Source organism: Bos indicus, chromosome 5 (genome assembly GCF_029378745.1).
Source record: "Bos indicus isolate NIAB-ARS_2022 breed Sahiwal x Tharparkar chromosome 5, NIAB-ARS_B.indTharparkar_mat_pri_1.0, whole genome shotgun sequence".
NCBI classification, from domain to species: domain Eukaryota; kingdom Metazoa; phylum Chordata; class Mammalia; order Artiodactyla; family Bovidae; genus Bos; species Bos indicus.
Genome location: NC_091764.1, coordinates 115,435,819 through 115,453,640, shown reverse-complemented (window position 1 = coordinate 115,453,640; position 17,822 = coordinate 115,435,819). Strand labels below are relative to the sequence as shown.

General features: G+C 49.2%; 1 protein-coding gene across 3 annotated transcripts in view; it reads left to right on the top strand.

Annotated features, from left to right (window-relative positions):
* SHISAL1 (shisa like 1) overlaps nucleotides 1–6,662 on the top strand; it is an 81,384-nt gene extending 74,722 nt beyond the window's left edge. For all 3 annotated transcript variants that reach the window (XM_019961944.2, XM_070790557.1, XM_070790556.1), the window contains exon 5: nucleotides 820–6,662. In XM_019961944.2, coding sequence (XP_019817503.2) covers nucleotide 820 — 1 coding nt within the window. In that variant the 3' untranslated portion in view covers nucleotides 821–6,662. The remainder of the gene's footprint in view (nucleotides 1–819) is intronic.
* The last annotated feature ends 11,160 nt before the right edge of the window (nucleotides 6,663–17,822 follow it).

Genomic DNA, 17,822 nt, shown 5'->3' with positions numbered 1-17,822 from the left:
TATTTTTATTATGGATGTCATCAACATCTGTTCTTAATATCTTCTATTTGTTATAACAAGGGTGACCATATGGTTTAATATCCAAAGTAGAGTACTTTTGAGGATAAAAGGGGAACAGTATTGAAAATTATAAGTATTAACTGAGACTGTCTTAAGCCAAGACATTATAATAACCCTGGTAGTCACTGAGGCAGAAAAACGCTGTTGGTTTTTGTAAGTTGATCTGATGTCTTACAGATTGAAAGTTGTATCTTTATATCTGCACCCTGTGTTCTAATAATTAGCTTGTTGATTCTCTTGGGTTTTCTATGTACATGATCTGCCAATAATGGTAATTAGGGTTTTTCTGTTTCATTCCTGACTCTTTATGCTTTTTTCTTATCTTATTGCTTGGGCCAGAGGCTTTCCTGGTGACTCAGATGGTAAAGAGTCTGCCTGCAGTGCAGGAGACCCGGGTTCAATTACTGGATGGGGAAGATGCCCTGGAGAAGGAAATTGCAACCTACTCCAGCATCCTTGCCAGGAAAATCCCATGGATGGAGGAGCCTGGCAGGCTACCGTCCATGGGGTCACAAAGAGTTGGACACAACTGAGTGACTTCACTCAGTCAGAGGCAGTAGTGCTGTATGGAACCATAGTGATGGCAGACCTGCTATTCTTGCTTCCAGCCTTAAAGTCAAACAATTCTGTGTCTAGGAGACAAAGATGGCATGTGTACAGAGGAAAACCTGTACTGAGGTTTCCTGTCACTGAGGCCAGACAGAAATGTCCCCATGGAGGAGACACCATGTGATACTTTGTTCCCTTCTGCTTTCCTAGAAAACCCTTTTGCCGTGCCTCAGGATGGGGGAGGTGAGACCCAAAGCACCCGGCTCAGCCTCTGAGAAGAACAACTTCAAGACGCCAGGGAGAGCCAAGACGGCTGTGGCGGTGCTGGAGGAGAAAATGCTACCTGTGCCCAAACCCCCTTCCTTGGACTTCTAAGACTAGAAGCAAACAGTGGTGGCGGGCCAGGGTGCAGGAAGGGGCTTCTGAGCCATCCGTCTGCGAGCAATAGTCCCACTTTGGGCTGGTGGCTTCTGAGAGGTGGCACCACTGTGGACTCAGGATGACCGACACGGCTGCTCAGGCCAAGTGAAGCAGAAGGATTCAGGCCTGTGCATCCTGTCCATGGCTCCCTTGCCCCTGCTCCCTCCAGTCGTGGCCCGTGGGCCTATCCATGTCAGAATTTTGAATGTGAGTGTGCGTGAGTGTGTGTGCGTGTGTATGATTAGGGGTGTCTTTTTGTTTGATTGGTTTTATTGGGGTCCCCCAAGTTCTCTGATGGGCCTGGGTCCGCTTGTGGTGGGGGTCCCGGCCAGCTCTTGCTGGCAGCTGTGAGCCAGATGGAGTTGGCAAGCATGGGGTACAGCCCCACTGTGCCTCCAGGGGTGCTTGGGATGTGGAAATGCCAGTGGGGATGCATTCTTATGGAATTTTTTTCCCGTAATGACAGTGATAATGAGAGACACATCTCAGGCCATCTACGGGGCAGGCAGTAGACTGTCTTCACACACACCCACTCTCATCACTTGGGAAGTGAGTAGGATGAACTCCCTGCAGAAATGGCCTGGGTCTCACAGCCAGGAGGAGACCAGTTCTCAGCTTGACCTCAGAGGTCTAAGAACCCAAAGGCAAAGCTCCCCAGCCCAGGGAGGAGACCAGTTCTCGGCTTGACCTCAGAGGTCTAAGAACCCAAAGGCAAAGCTCCCCAGCCCAGGGTACCCACAGTACAGTCCCTGGAGCATCTCCCCAGTGGCTCCTCAGTGGATGGGCCATTGTCCCAAGCTTTCCACCACTGCTGCCCCGGGACCCTCTTACAGCATATTCTGTTTAAGCACCTACTGTATATCAGGCTTGCTGGGCAGTGATCTGGAAAGGAGCTGAGTCAGACAGGCCTCCTCCTTACCCCCAGAGGGAAGAAAGAGACACACAAATCTTTGCTGGACAGAGTGATGAGCACTATGGAAACCCAGAAGGGAAGGTTCTAGAAGCCCTTCCCACTTAAGGCGAGACTTCCATGCAAACCTGGGTGTTCATAATATCTGTCCACTGAGCTCACCACCACCGCCATCCACCCCACTGCCCCAGGGCGCACACGTGGAAGGGCATGATCTGGGAAATGATCACATAAATCCCTGAAGGCCAAACTGGCAGTGTAGACACCCTCATTCCGCTGGTGTTAGTGATGCCAGAATCTCCCCCAGCACCCAGGTGGGTGGGTCCCTGCTCCTCTGCTCAAGTACCTTTACTCAGCTAGACCCAATGTCTCCAACAGACCCTCCATCCATCACACGTGGCAGAGAGCAGGCAGACCCGTGGTACTGGTCAGCTGGGGGAGAGGACAGGGGAGAAATAAGCAGTGAATAGGAAGGTAGTAACAGCAGTGAGCCCTAAGCCAAGAATTCAGTCAAAACGGGGTTCGTGAGGGTTAAGTTTGGCTAGTCGGGGAAGGCCTTTCTGAGCAAGTTAAGCCCAGACTTGAATGGTCAGCAAGAGCCAGCCATGGACATTGAAGAGGGAAGAGATTTCCAGGCAGAGGGAATAGCTAGTGCAAAGACCCCGAGGCAGCAACCGGCTTGATGATCTCAAGGAACCAAGAGAAAGTCAGGCTGGCACGGATGCAGAAGAAAGATGGGAAGAGAGGCAAGTGAGAGCCCAGACACTGTGGTTCATTGAGACACCTGAAGCGGGACAGATGTAACACCCACCCTCTGATAAAGCAGAAGGACATTTCAAGGGCATCAGCATTCTGCATCCAGCCTGGCTCATCAACCCCATAGAGAAGGGACTCTTCCCATTTCATGGACTAGGATACTGAGACTCAGATGGATCAAGTGACTTGCCCAAGGTCACAAGGGCAAGCTGAGGAAGACCCCGACCTATGGCTTGAGTCTCATCTCCTCCAGACAGTGCTGCCAGAACCCAGGGCCACAGTTGGCGGAGGCCAAGCTGGAGAACCTCTGCCTGGCTCTTGCTTAGGGATCAGCGCTGCTTCCTTCACCCTGGATGCTGAGTCATCCCCGGACCTGCCCCGGGGACTTGTCCAAGTGGAGCAGCTGTTGCCATGGAGGGTTGCTCAGCAGCCATTCGGCACAGCTGGATCAGTCCACACCTGCATCCCATGCACAGAACCCTGGGAGTCAGAGAAATCGCAGCCGGGGGGAGGGGGTTGGGCAGGGGCCCAGACTGACATCAGCTCTGTAGGGAGATCAGGGTGGCCTCAGGAAGTCCTGTGCCTCCTCTACTGTCTGTTGCCCCATCTCTAAAAGGAAGGGGTTGGACCAGGTGTTTAAGGGGCTTGCATCTCCAGCTTCCTGAGGTTCCAGGTGGAGCTCATGCAGCTGTTCACATGGAGACACTTCCTCTGCCAAGAGGGAGCTGGTGGCCCTGCCTCCCTGCCACAAACACCAGGCCCAGGGTCACTGTCACAGAGGCCAGCAAGGGCTGCAGCCCCCTGGTTTGTGCTACTCAGCTTGAGAACTTGCAGGATGCTGCTCCCGGCCCCACAGAGGTCTCTCCAGGAGGGACTGATGACCCCTTGGGTGCTCACGGTCGCAGCCGGTAAGGGATCAGAACGCTCTGCTGTAAGCAGGGGGCCCCTCACCATGTAGCTCGGCAGCCATCACAGACAGCAAAGCAGCGGGGCAGCCTGGGATGCAGGGGCAGAGCGTGGGGACCCAGAGCCCTGCCCCGTCCCCACTTGGCGGTCTTGGGCAAGTCGCCTCACCTCTCTGAGGTTCGCCTGTCCAGTGTGTGGGGTGGGGGCCGTGGCTGGAGTGATTGAGGGGTGGGGGCCGTGTGGGTGGTGTGAATGCCCATTTGAAAGGCAGGCATGCCGTTCAGTCCCTCCTGGTGTCCACAGGTCTTCAAAGCCCCCGGGGGATGGGCCACCCTGGCAAAAACCTGTCCCATCCTACCATGGCAGATAGACGTGCCAGTGAGTAGAGCGCCCCTGAGAAGAAGATGCTCAGGGTAGCAACAGGTTCAAGTAGAGATTTACAGACTTAGTGTTTTTTAGTGACTCCCAAACCTGTTTTTTCAAGCTGCCTACTTTTACTTTTTACTGTGAGCTTCTGGCTATTACCACGTACTTTGCAAAAATAACAACAACAACAATAATAATACTATGGAAAGAAAAACAAAAAAGAAGAGAAAGAAGATGGCAATATATCCGCTGAGGAATCTGTCCTTAACCCCTTGTATTCGTAAGGACTTTTTCCCACTGGGAACCGTGTGTTATCACAAGCAGTTTTATGCTTTCCTTCTCGTCTGTGTTTAGTGTGATTGTGCGTTTTGGAATCTCTACACAGAACCAGTACTTGGTAGCAGCCATGGGTCTCTCTGCCCTCGCCTGAACCTCGGAGATCCCCCTGCAGCTCAAGGAGCAGCCTGCTATACAGGAGGGCCCGGGACCGCCAGATGCCCGCCCGACATCTGATGCTGACCGGGACCCATAGGAAACAGTCCTTAACTGAAAACACATACACACACGCGTGTGCACGCACACACGTGAACACACATGAATCTGCAGGTAGAGCCCATCTCTCTGACGCTTTATAGCGAAATAGCAGGTAGGCGGCTAGTGTTCCTGGAGTGGTGGCATTTCCTTTCTTCATCCAACACCTTCAGGCGAGTTCAGCCCCCAGGCTGGAAAGGACTTGGGGGAATCAGGGAAAACATGACCAGGCGTGGGATTGGCAGTCTTCTTAAGAGAAGCTTTCTGGCTCCCTTGAGGCCATTCCACCGAGATTATGGGTGTGGCTGGACCTGGCACCATCTCCCATGTACCCAGCAGATGCCCAGTCCCCTGCCCACACCAGGCTGGGGTCCCACCACTTGGCTATCTCTGCAGACCACAATCCCTGCTCAAGCCCTGTCTCCTGGCTCCTCTGACACCCCATTTAGTGTGTCTACTAGAGGTCATGCCATGAAAGAAGACAAGCTTCCCAGAGTCTCAGGCTTTTAAAAATTGTTTATTGGTTTATTTTCATTTCTTCAGTTTGGCTGATTGGCCCCCACCAGTAGGAGGAGTCTTGGCCTAGGTGGTCCTGAGAGGTGAATTTGCAGATTCGGCAGTGACCCCAGTTGACCTGACAGCCTCAAGCAGAGATGCTGGCGGTGTTGCTTGTCAGTGTTGAGGGGCAGCCATGTCATTACACAGACGTCTGGGTTGGCCCCCCTCTCTGCAGCAACTTTGGGGGATTCTTATCTTACCACTCATCAGTGAGCCTCAGATAGCCTCTGCCTGTTCTCAATGGCCTTCTGAAAGGTCAGCGGGGCAGCCGCCCACCCAGTGACTGGATGACACTCTGGTCACTGCCATCTGCAGCCCCAGAACTCACCACCAGGCTGGGGTGATATCCTGTCCCCTCTGGAAAACCCACACTTCACACCGTGTGACCGTGTGACCGACTCCAAGCTCCCCAGCAACTCCTGAGGGCATAAATGCAGGGGCAGATGGTATTTAAGTGATCGTATGCAGCTCTGGGGCCCGTGGCCTGAACACTCAAAAGTTGAGTTGAGCAGTCAGGTGAGACAGAAGAGTCTAGAAAATCCATTTTGCTCGTACGTGCGTTCATTCATCTGTTCAACAAAAATTTACCCAGCGCCCCTCTGGGAACAGTTCCTGCTGCAGATGGAGAAGGCGGGGGAACCCGCTGTGTCCGAGGGAGAGGCCGGGACCTCCTGTGAAATGACTTGCTGTGCCTGATGGTTAGGAATGCTCAAATCCACAGGGAGAATAAGTGACCTTGGAGGTGACATTGTTCCCCCTGCCCCCAAGCCTCCAGTCCAAGACGCTGCCAGATAGTTGGTGCTAGATAGATGCTTGGTGAGTCAGCGGCTTTGACTGTCAGTTACACTGCACCTAAAACTCCTATCTTCCCATCAAAGCCCTGACCATGTGCCCTTGACGGACTGAAAGTCAGGGCTGCTGCAGTGCCTGCCTCCAGGGGACACCATTTCTATAGACGGCGCTGTGAACAGCTGCCCCTGGGTTGGTGCAGTGAGCTGCCCTGTGAATTGCCCTGTGAAGTGCTCTCTGAAATGTGCAGGATCCCATCGAAGCCAGTGAACCCCCAAGAGGGTCACCACGCGCGTGACCAAAAGTTGCAGATGCCGTGGCCTCTTCGGGCATCCGGCGTGGCTGCAACTGGACCCAAACTGGTGACCCTGAGAGAGTCTCTTCTTGGAGCCTCACCTCGGGTTCTCACCTTGGTTCCTTCCTGCCTCTTCCCCATCTTCTGGGTTAAAGCTAGTGGGCTATGTCACGGTCAGCTAGCCAGTCAGAGTCTAGGTGATGGGCAGTAACTAAGAGAGGACTGCGAGGGTGAGGGGCCCAGTGCCCCTGACCAGGCGGGACCCCCTTGCCCCCAGCTGGACAAGGGCACAGACAGACGTGTCTCTCTCCTGTAAGCCCCCGTTTCACATGCGCAGGCATGGGGTCTCTCTGAGAGCTGATAACCGGGAAAACCAAAAACCAACAATATTCCTAATAATAATAATATAATGTAATAACAATAATGTGTTTTTCACGGACCGCTGTTGCACTGCTTTTGTCTTTATATACAGTAGTTTTTATAAAGATGTCCTTAGGTTTTAATAAAGGAGTGTCACATCAACTCTTCCCTGTCCTGAAATTTGTTTTCATGTTCCACCATGTCCCCAGGGGGCAGCTGCGCTCACATCTGTTGATGATCCATCAAGGAGGGTGGACCCCCAGGGCCTGGAGGGTCTCAGCCGAGGAGCTGCCTGGGGTGGCGTTAGGGGCAGCTGGTCACACAGGGTCCCCCCAGAAAGCTTCAGAGAGTCCACAGCCAAGGGCAGATCGAGAGGGCAGATGATGACCACCTTCCAGAGGGCAAGAACCGGGTGGGAAAGCAGACAGGGCCGCCCAGGGGGGCACTGGTGGGTGGCGGGCAGGTCAGTGACAGTTGCTGGGGACTCAGCGCCGTCCCCGCCCGTGCCCGTGGACGATGCAGGCAGAGGGCGGCTCTGCTGGTCAGCGGGTTTCCGGGCCCCGCTCGGAAGACAGCCCCCCAACAGCGGGCCCGCCCTCAGGCTGGCGGGTCCGCGGTGGAGGACCAGCCTCCGCGCTCCACCAGGGACAGACACGCTTACTGGGCAAATAGGGTTCTGTGCCTCCAACCCAAGGGGGCCACGCTGGAGCCTCTTTCCCCCAGTCTTCAACCCCATCGTTCCCACCTGGCCCAGAGCAGCGGCCGCCCTCTGGTGGGTCCAGCTCAGCTTGGGGGTTTTGCGCTCAGGTGCTAGTCAAACCCTCCCCCTCAGCCCACCCGACTTGAGCTCCACCCCAAGGTCCAGACTCTGAGCACACACCCTCCTCCTCCCCAAACCTCCCCCCAGCACCCGCACCAAGCTTCCTGGCTGGAGCAGAGAAAAGGACCAGGCAAAGCTTGGGGGGATGGACAGGGCTGACGTCACTGTTTTGCTGCTGCAGGCACGTCCTTGGGGTACGTTTAGGATCTTTGGAGAGGCTGTGGGGAGGGTCTTTCATGCCCCTGTTTCCAGGCAAGGAGGGCCAGGCCAGGATGCAGCCTCATGCCCACACACATGCACACTCACACACACACACACACACACACACACACACACACACACACCCCTCCCTGCCTTGGTGCTGGGAGGGGGACAGAATAACCTTTTGAATAAAGATTCCGCTGGAAAGCTGCCTTCTGTCTCCCAGTGGTCTCTTCCCCCCATCACGGTTAGCTCCGGCTCCAACTGCCGACAGGGGTGCCAACATGAGAACGGACAGTGGTGGCTCCAGAGGCTTCAGGATCTCAGGTGCCCAGTCGAATGTCTCAGACTTGATCCGATGGGCAGCGCGGAGCCGTGGTCAGGCCGGGGGCACAGGAGAGACAAGATCAATCTGTCCTCGGGGACAGCAGGGTCTGGGCCTGGAAAGGATACTCTCTGGCAGGACTTCGTAGGCTGGAGGCCATCAGAGACGACAGTGGAGAAGCTGAGCTGTGCTGGCTCCCGCCCCACTTCTTTGTACCCCCTTCTTCTCCTGCTTGGTCCCTGAGCCATTGGGCACAGCCGACCGGTGCTTCCTTAGCGAGGAAGCACAGCCTGTGGTCCATACTGGACAGACACTACTTCCTCCCCAAGAGAAATGTCTGCAGGAAGTAGGGCCACCTGCCTTCACACTGGGAGCGGGCCAAGGGGTCCTCCCAGGATGACTGTCCTCACGCCACCCCGGCTCCGAGCCACCACAAAACGAAGCAGCCAGGCTTCGGCCATGCTGAGTCCTATCTCAAGATTCCATCCCCCGTTATCTATGACAACACCCCCTTCAATCTCGTATCGTGGGTTTCCCCCTCTGGTGGGTCAGTACCACAGCATTCGAATAGGCCTTTGTTTCAGCCGTCCGAAAGGCACACCCCACCACGCACCTCCAATGATCAGACTGCGCCCTGAGCCCCTGCCCGGCCCGTGAGAGCAGCTGGAAACCTTAGGCCATATGCATTTTTTAAAACTACCTGAGAGCACTAGAGAGCTGACAAGGTGACAGAGAATTTTGACTTCAAGGCCTGGAAGAAAACAAACGCAGAAAGAGGAGGTGGCTTGGGCTGATTTTCCCCTGGGGACTTACTGATTCTGAAAGAAGGGCTGGGAGGATGAGCCAGGCTGGGGGAAAGTGTGGGAGTCCAGGACCTCTGGAGGGGACCCCAAAGCCTGTACCAGGAGAATAAGGGTGAGCCCCTGCAGCTCAGTTCTGCTTCCCTTGGGGGCCCAGAGACACCCAAATCCTGAAATTGCTTTAAGGGGATCCCAGATTGCTAACACGCCCACGTAACTGATAGCAGCAAACACTGATCTTCCCCCAGAGGGATCTCCTCATCCCAGGCTTCAACATATTTCTGCAAACCATTTATCAAGTCTCTACACCCTCAGAGGTAGCCAGGCACAGGATGCAGCAATATGCATAAGAAACAGCAGAAACAGATCACAGGAGAGGCCCGCAGAGGCTCCAAAACAACTGCCCTTAATAAGCTCAAGATGACAGCTCTCTGCAGTATCCTGGCCTGGAGAACCCCATGCACAGAGGAGCCTGGTGGGCTACAGTCCATGAGGTTGCGAAGAGTTGGATATGACTCAGCGGCTAAACAACAACAAAAAATACTCAAACCCCATAAAATTATGTCTAAAAATTGAAAACCAAATGCATAAAATATGTAAATATTTTATATCATATAACTATATTATAACAATATTATATAGGAAGTTTTTAAAAGAGCCAATTAGAAATTGTAGAAGTAAAAGTATAATTACCAAAATTAAGATCTCAGTAAATGGGTTTAATTTACTGAAGCTCCAATACTTTGGCCACCTGATAAGAAGAGCCAACTCATTGGAAAAGACCCTGATGCTGGGAAAGATTGAAGGCAGGAGGAGAAGGAGGCGACAGAGGACGAGATGGTTGGATGGCATCACTGACTCGATGAATATGAGTTTGAGCAAGCTCTGGGAGATGGTGAAGGACAGGGAAGCCTGGCGTGCTACAGTCCATGGGGTCACAAAGAGTTGGACACGACTGAGCGACTGGACAATGACAAAATGGGTTTAAAGACAAACAAGGCAAGAATGTCTGCTCTCACCACTGCTTGTCAGGATAGAGCCCAAAGTTCCAATCAGTGCAACAAAGGCAAGAAATAGAAATAAAAGGCATGCAGATGAAAAAGGAAGGGTTAAAACTGTCTCTATTCATAGAGATGTGATTGTCTATCAAAAAAAAAAAAAAAAAGCCAAGGAAGCTACAAAAGGGACTTCTAGAACCAATAAGTGAGTTTATAAGATCACAGATGAACACACAAAAACCAACTGTATGTCTAGGTACTAGCAATGACCATATGAGTCACTTCAGTTCAGTTCAGTTGCTCAGTCATGTCCAGCTCTTTGTGACCCCAAGAATCGCAGCACACCAGGCCTCCCTGTCCATCACCAACTACCAGAGTTCATTCAAACTCACGTCCATCAAGTCGGTGATGCCATCCAGCTGTCTCATCCTCTGTCGTCCCCTTCTCCTCCTGCCCCCAATCCCTCCCAGCATCAGAGTCTTTTCCAATGAATCAACTCTTCGCATGAGGTGGCCAAAGTACTGGAGTTTCAGCTTTAGCATCATTCCTTCCAAAGAAATCCCAGGGCTGATCTCCTTCAGAATGGACTGGTTGGATCTCCCTGCAGTCCAAGGGACTCTCAAGAGTCTTCTCCAACACCACAGTTCAAAAGCATCAATTCTTCAGTGCTCAGCTTTCTTCACAGTCCAACTCTCACATCCATACATGACCACAGGAAAAACCACAGCCTTGACTAGACGAACCTTTGTTGGCAAAGTAATGTCTCTGCTTTTGAATATGCTATCTAGGCTGGTTATAAAAAATTACAATTTCTTTAAAAAATTGAAGCATGGGGACTTTGCTGGCTGACCATTGGTTAAGATTTCGCCTTTCAGGGCAGAGGGTGTGGGTTCAATCCCTGGTCAGGGAGCTAGGATCCCACAGGCCTCCTGATCAAGAAACCAAAACAAAACAGAAGCAATATTGTAACAAATTCAACAAAGGCTTTAGGGGCTTTCCTGCTGGTCCAGTGGTTAAGAATCCACCTTGCAATGCAGGGACATGGGTTCGATCCCTGGTTGGAGAACTAAAATCCAACGTGACATCAGGGCAGCTAAGCCGTAGTTCTGCGACTACTGAGCCAGCACGCTCCGGAGTCCACAGGCCACAACCAGAGAGACTTTGTGTCGCAACCACCGCAGCCCGCACACCACAGCTAGAGAACCCGCGCACCACAATGGCGACGGGGGCCTGACGCGGCCAATTAAACAAATAAAAATCCACGACTATAAAAAATCTTCAAGAATTAAAGTGTAAATCTAAGAAAACATGTACAGGACTTTTATACTAAGACTACAAAATGCTGCTGATCAAAGATCTAAATAAACGAGAAAATGTACCTTGTTGAAGCATTGGAAGACCCAAGGTGGTAGAGATGCCAGTTCTCCCAAAACTGGTGTATAAAGTAAAGAGTTACCATATATCACATAATTGAGCAAGTGTCAACTGACCTCAAAGGACATTTTTTGACCACAGTGCCATTAAGATAAAACTCTAAGAAGAAAAGTAATAACTAGAGAATTCCTACTTGTTTGGAAAACAAATAGCCTAAGGTCAAAGAAGAGATCATAATTGAAATTAGAAATATTTGAGCATGAAAGAAATGATACATATTAAAACTTGTGAGGGAAAGCCACTTAGTTGTGCCCGACTCTTTGTGACCCCCTGGCCTATCCAGTCCATGGGATTCTCCAGGCCAGAATACTGGAGTGGCTGGCCTTTCCCTTCTCCAGGGATCTTCCCAACCCAGGGATTGAACCCAGGTCTCCTGCCTTGCAGGCGGATTCTTACCAGCTGAGCCACCAGGAAGCCCAAGAATACTGGAGTGGGTAGCCTATCCCTTCTCCAGTGGATCTTCCCAACCCAGGAAACGAACTGGGGTCTCCTGCACTGCAGGCAGATTCTTTACCAGCTGAGCTACCAGGGAAGCCCTTTAAAACTTGTAGGGTACAGTTAAATTATTCCTTAAAGGAAAATTTACGCTAAAGAGCATATATTGGTAAAAAATAAAAAAATTCAAAGGAGTTCTAAATAAATGAAGAGATACAATGTGTTCATGGATTGGATGACATTCTCCCCAAATTTATTTACAAGTTTTGCTGTTCAGTCACTGAGTCATGTCTGACTTTCTGCCACCCCATGGACTGAAGCAGGCCAGGCTCCCCTGTCCTTCACTATCTCCTGGAGTTTGCTCAGATTCATGTCCATTGAGTTGGTGATGCTATCTAACCATCTCTCCTCTGTCACCCCCTTCTCCTCTTGCTCTCAATCTTTCCCAGCATTGGAGTCTTTTCCAATGAGTTGGCTCTTCACATCAGGTGACCAAAGTATTGGAGCTTCAGCTTCACCATCAGTCCTTCCAATGAATAGTCCAAGGGACTCTCAAGAGTCTTCTCTAACACCACAGTTGAAAAGCATCAATTCTTCAGCACTCAGCTTTCTTTATGGTCCAACTCTCACATCCATACATGACGACTGGAAAGACCATAGTTTTGACAATACAGACCTTTGTTGGCAAAGTGATGTCTTTGCTTTTTAATATAGAAGTTTAACTAACTTCCTGAAAACTAATGATTTAGCCACACTTCTCACAAATCAAAAATAGTATAGCCAAATAAGCCAAAGGAAGAGGGAAAGAACAATGAAGATAAATATGGAACTAATGAAAAAGGAAATAAACAGGACAGAGAATCGGCAAGGTCAAGTGCTAGTTCCTTGAAAAAATTAATAAAACTGATAACTTCTTAGCAAACCTCATCAACAAAAAAGAAGACAGAGATTCCCAACGTCAGGAATTATTACTAAAAGCAAGATACCACAATACATCAGGAGAACATAAAAAAGATAAGAGACTGTTACAAAAAGTTGCATCCAAACATCTGAAGATTGAAAAGAAATGAATGCTTTTATTTTGAAAATTATAATTTCCCAAAACGGTTACTAGAGAAATAGAACCTTGTGGAGCCCTATAATTATTAAATAAATTAAATCTTTCCCACTAAGAAACACCCAGGCCCTGCAAATTCAACCAAGCATTTAAAGAAGAAATAATGCTAGGTCTTCTCTAGAGAATAGAAGCTTACAAGATCTTCTCTAGAGAATAGAAAAATATATATAAAATGAATATAAAAGAGTATAAAATGGCCTCAACTCATTTTATGAAGCTGGATTTACCCTGATACCAAAACCTGACCAAGTGAACCTCAGTCATCAACAGAGATGCAAAATCTGAATCAAAAGATGGCAAAGGAAATGTAGCAGTACTTAATCAGGGGTAACCCAGGAGTCTCAGGTGGGCTTAACCTTCAAAAGCAATAAAAATAATCCACATTATATTTATTATGCATTAGGATATCAGAAGAGAAAATATATTATCACTCAATAGACACAGAAAAAGTATAACATTCAACACCTGCTTGAAAATGCTAAACAAGCTGGGAGTACGAGGGAGCTTTCCTTAAACAGACAACAGACACTCATGGAAAACTTACAGAAAACATCTTACAGGTCTTAATGCTTTAAGTATTGAAAGCTTTCCTTTCAGATCAGGAACCAGCCCACAATACCTGCTATCATCATCTCAATCCACTGTTGACTATGAAACCCTGGTAGCATTGTAAGGCAAAGGAATAAAAAGTGGAAAGATGGGAAAGGAGGAGATTAAAGTGTTGGCTTGCAAGATGATATGATTGCACAGGTACAATCAGAATAACCTAATTTAAATTATATCCAGGGGCTAAAGATAAAAACTTCCCAGGTGGCTCAGTGGTAAAGAACCTGCCTGCCAATGCAAGAGAAGCAGGTTCAATCCCTGGGTCAGAAAGATCCCTGGAGAAGGGAATGGCAACCGACTGCAGTATTCTTGCCTGGAAAATCCCACAGACAGAGGAGCCTGGTCACAAGGTCACAAACATCAGACATGACTCAGCACACACGCACAAACATAAAAGATGCATATCTCATTCAAGCAAAATCTAATACGGGTTGATTAGACCTACTTTGCCAGACACCACTCAGGGATCTAGGCACCTTCTTGTCTACCAGCATCTCATCTCATGGTCTCCAGGGTTGCCATGGCAAGGACAGATGGAAAGTAAGTGAAGTTCATCAGTCCTTCTGTGCTTCGGTTCTGAAGAAACAGGTGTCATTTCCACTCACATTCCATTGGTTGGAACCAGTCACGTGGCCCCACCTAACTACCTGGGAACTGACGAGTAAGATCCTCCGTGGTCCCGAAATAGTCAGGTCACACCACACCTTCTCCACCTGCCAGGGTCCCTGAATCTGGGTTGAAATCTTGGATCTTTGAGAGAGTGGTCTGCACAGTGCTCCCCAGGGTCTCTGTACCATTCGCTCTGGATGTGGAAATCTTGTGAACTACAATGCCACCTTCCACATCAGTAAACCAAGGATGCTGCTACCATCAACGATCACATTACCGCTGCCCTGATAGTGAGCCCCGGGGGGACTCAGCGTGAGAAAGCACAGGATGCCGTCACATTACCGCTGCCCTGATAGTGAGCCCCGGGGGACTCAGCGTGAGAAAGCACAGGATGCCGTCACATTACAGCTGCCCTGATAGTGAGCCCCGGGGGGACTCAGCGTGAGAAAGCACAGGATGCCGTCACATTACCGCTGCCCTGATAGTGAGCCCCGGGGGACTCAGCGTGAGAAAGCACAGGATGCCGGCTCCGGTAGCCGACGTGCATATCAAAGGAATGATTTCAAAGAAGATGTGGTACGAATATACAAAGGAATATTACCCGGCCATAAAAAAGAAGGAAATGATGCCATTTGCAAAAACATAAATGGACCTAGGGATGATCAAACTAAGTGAAGTAAGTCAGACAAAGACAAATATGATATTGCTTATACACAAAGTCTAAAAAAAAAATGATACAAATGAACTTATTTACAAACAGAAACAGACTCACAGACTTCAAAAACAAGTTTACAGTTACCAAAGGGGGAACAGGGCAAGGCGGGGGTGGGGGGGATAAACTAGGAGTTTGGGATTCGCATAAACACATTACTGTATATAAAGTAGATGATCGACAAGGACTTACTGTATTACACAAGGAACTCAGTATCCTGTACTAACCTATATGGGAGAAGAATCTGAAAAAGAACGGCTACATGTGCAACTGGATCACTACACTGTGTACCTGAAAGTAGCATATCATTGTAGATCAACTATACTTCAGTGTAAGATAAAAATTACATTCAAAATGTTTTTCAAAAAAAGGAATGATTTCAGTGAGCCCAGACTCTGGCATCTTCCCATACATAGAAAAGCACTAAATTCCTTAACTTGAGATATCTAGCTTTCTTTTATTAACAGTAACCCTTTGATATTCCAACTACCTGGTCTTTTGTTGCAAAAATCCCTGCATATCCTGGCTGCCCACGTGCCTCTTCGGAACACTGTTTCAGCGTCATCTGAGATGCGGTGCCCCAGGCTCAAAGTCCTTCCAATGTCTGCTGAACAGAACATAATTCTCAACTATTAGGTTGTGCTTTTTTTTGCAGTTGACAACCTACAAACTGAAAGAGGCATTACCTGCCTCCTGTACAGACCCAGGGTCCACTGATGGGGAGTCAGGACAATGTGCAGTGGAAACGGGAGGATGGAGGGAGGGTCACGGCTCTGTAACAATTCAGAAACCCTGCTGGGTGGACGTTGCCAGGATTCCTTGATCAGGCTCCTCTGGGAAGAAGCCCCTTGTTGGTTATTCTCCTTAGCCCTTTTCTGTGTTCCCCAGCACCTCCCTGGACACATCTGCAGTGGACATAGGAGGCCAGGCCATCCTTGGGGGCTGTGATGCTGTCTGCCCACGGACGACTGGGAACCCAAGGCATTTTGGGGGGGGGATTTTTGGGAGTTTTTTTAAATTTCTATTGGCATATAGTTGCTTTACGATGATGTTTTAGTATCTGCTAGTACTTTGGCCACCTCATGCGAAGAGTTGACTCATTGGAAAAGACTCTGATGCTGGGAGGGATTGGGGGCAGGAGGAGAAGGGGACGCCAGAGGATGAGATGGCTGGATGGCATCACCGACTCGATGGACGTGAGTTTGGGTGAACTCCGGGAGTCGGTGATGGACAGGGAGGCCTGGCGTGCTGCGATTCACGGGGTTGCAAAGAGTCGGACACGACTGAGCGACTGAACTGACTGAACTGACTGATACAGCAAAATGAATCAGCCATATATCCCCTCTTTTCTGGACTTCCTTCCCATCTAGGTCACCACAGAGCACTGAGTAGAGTTCTGTGTTCTCTACAGTAGGTCCCTATTAGTCATCTGCTTCATAAATAGCAGTGTATGTGTGACAATCACAACCTCCCCATTCATCCCGCCCACCCCTTTCCCGCTTTGGTGTCCATGTGGCGATTCTCTAGGTCTGCGTCTCTATTTCTGCTTCGCAAATAGGGTCATCTTACTGTTTTCTTAAATTCCACATATATGCATTAATATACAATATGCGTTTTTCTCTTTCTGACTTACATCACTCTGTGTAACAGTCTCTAGGTCTATACACGTCTCTGCAAATGGCACAATTTTGCTCCCAAGGCTTGTTTTAAGTCAAGAACAATCAAAGCCTTGTTTTAATCCAAGTCTTGGGTTCCTTTCACAACACGATTTCCTTAAAAACCTAATAAGCTTTGAACTTGTTTCCAGTTAGTTCTGTGCTGCACACCTCCACCCAAACATCCTGTTTGCGATATCAGTCTCAGTTCTGCTCATCTTCCTTTTCGCCCTGAAGTCTCACCCGCTCACCATTTAACAGCAGCTACCTTGAGTCTCCTGGGACCTCTTTTTCAACCTGCTTTTTGCCCTGAGGTAGTTTGAGCCTTTGTTGTTCACCGACTTTCTCCATCCTGTATCAAGTTATTTTTGGCTTTCCAAGTTTGCTAAGCCCCTAATTTCTGGAATTTCTCTGTTCTCTTTATTTCTGATCGCAAACTAATCACTTCCTTCCTGAATTCACAAAAAACATCTATTTGAGGGTAGTCAACAGCCAAGACACACTTATAATATCCTGCTTTCTTACCTCTTTTTTAGTGTTCAATTGGCTTCCCTGGTGACTCAGACGGTAAAAAACCTGCCTGCAATGCAGGAGACCAGAGTTCGATCCCTGGGTCGGAAGATCCCCTGGAGAAGGGAATGGCAACCACTCTAGTATTCTTGCCTGGAGAATTCCATGGACAGAGGAGCCTGGTGGGCTACAGGGTCACAAAGTGTCGGACACGACTGAGCAACGATCATTTTTCACTTTTCTCAATTGTCTATAAATTAGTGCAAACTGATTGAAGGAAATGTGTTGGCATTTATAACCTGGATTGCCGGCCTCCAGCATCAGTTTCCTTGGCACTGACCACCAGCCACTAAGCCAGTGCTGTGTATTTTAGCTTTCACATGCAGCAACATTGATTATTGGTCCGATAGGATAGGCTGTGCTGAGTTCAAAACAAAGGGCTATTTATCCCTCAGGCAAAGATGATGCAAACAGGCAACACTGCAGAGAAAGCCTCTTCCATAAAGTGACTTGGGGACCCAGCGGCTTTCGTCTTGAGTCTCCACGAGTTCAACGCAGTGGCGCGGTGGTAAGCGCACTGAAAGGAACGCAGCAAGACGAAGAGGCACTCTTAGAGACCTCATCCCAGAGCTTGTAATGTTGTCTTCCTAAAATCTCCCAAGTGGAAACCGACGATAAAGACGCTGGGGTCAAATCAATATGCTGTCGGCTTGAGAATAGATGGGTTAGAATACAGAAATATATGTGAGTATGTTTGCGACCCCATGGACTGTAGCCCTCCAGGCTCCTCTGTCCATGGGATTTCCTAGGCATGAATACTGAAGTGGGTAGCCATCCCCTTCTCCAGGGGATCTTCCCCACCCAGGGACTGAACCCACATCTCCTGCATTGCAGGCAGATTCTTTACTGACTGAGCCACCAGGGCAGCCCCGTGTTTGATAACAAAAGTAATATTTCAATACAATGGGGAATCATTAATTAATATATATCTATTATGATTGTTTCACTAAATCACAAATATTTCCAAATGATACTAGCATGACTAGCTACCCATCAGAAAAAAATAAAATTGGACTCCTATTTTAGCCATATGTAAAAAA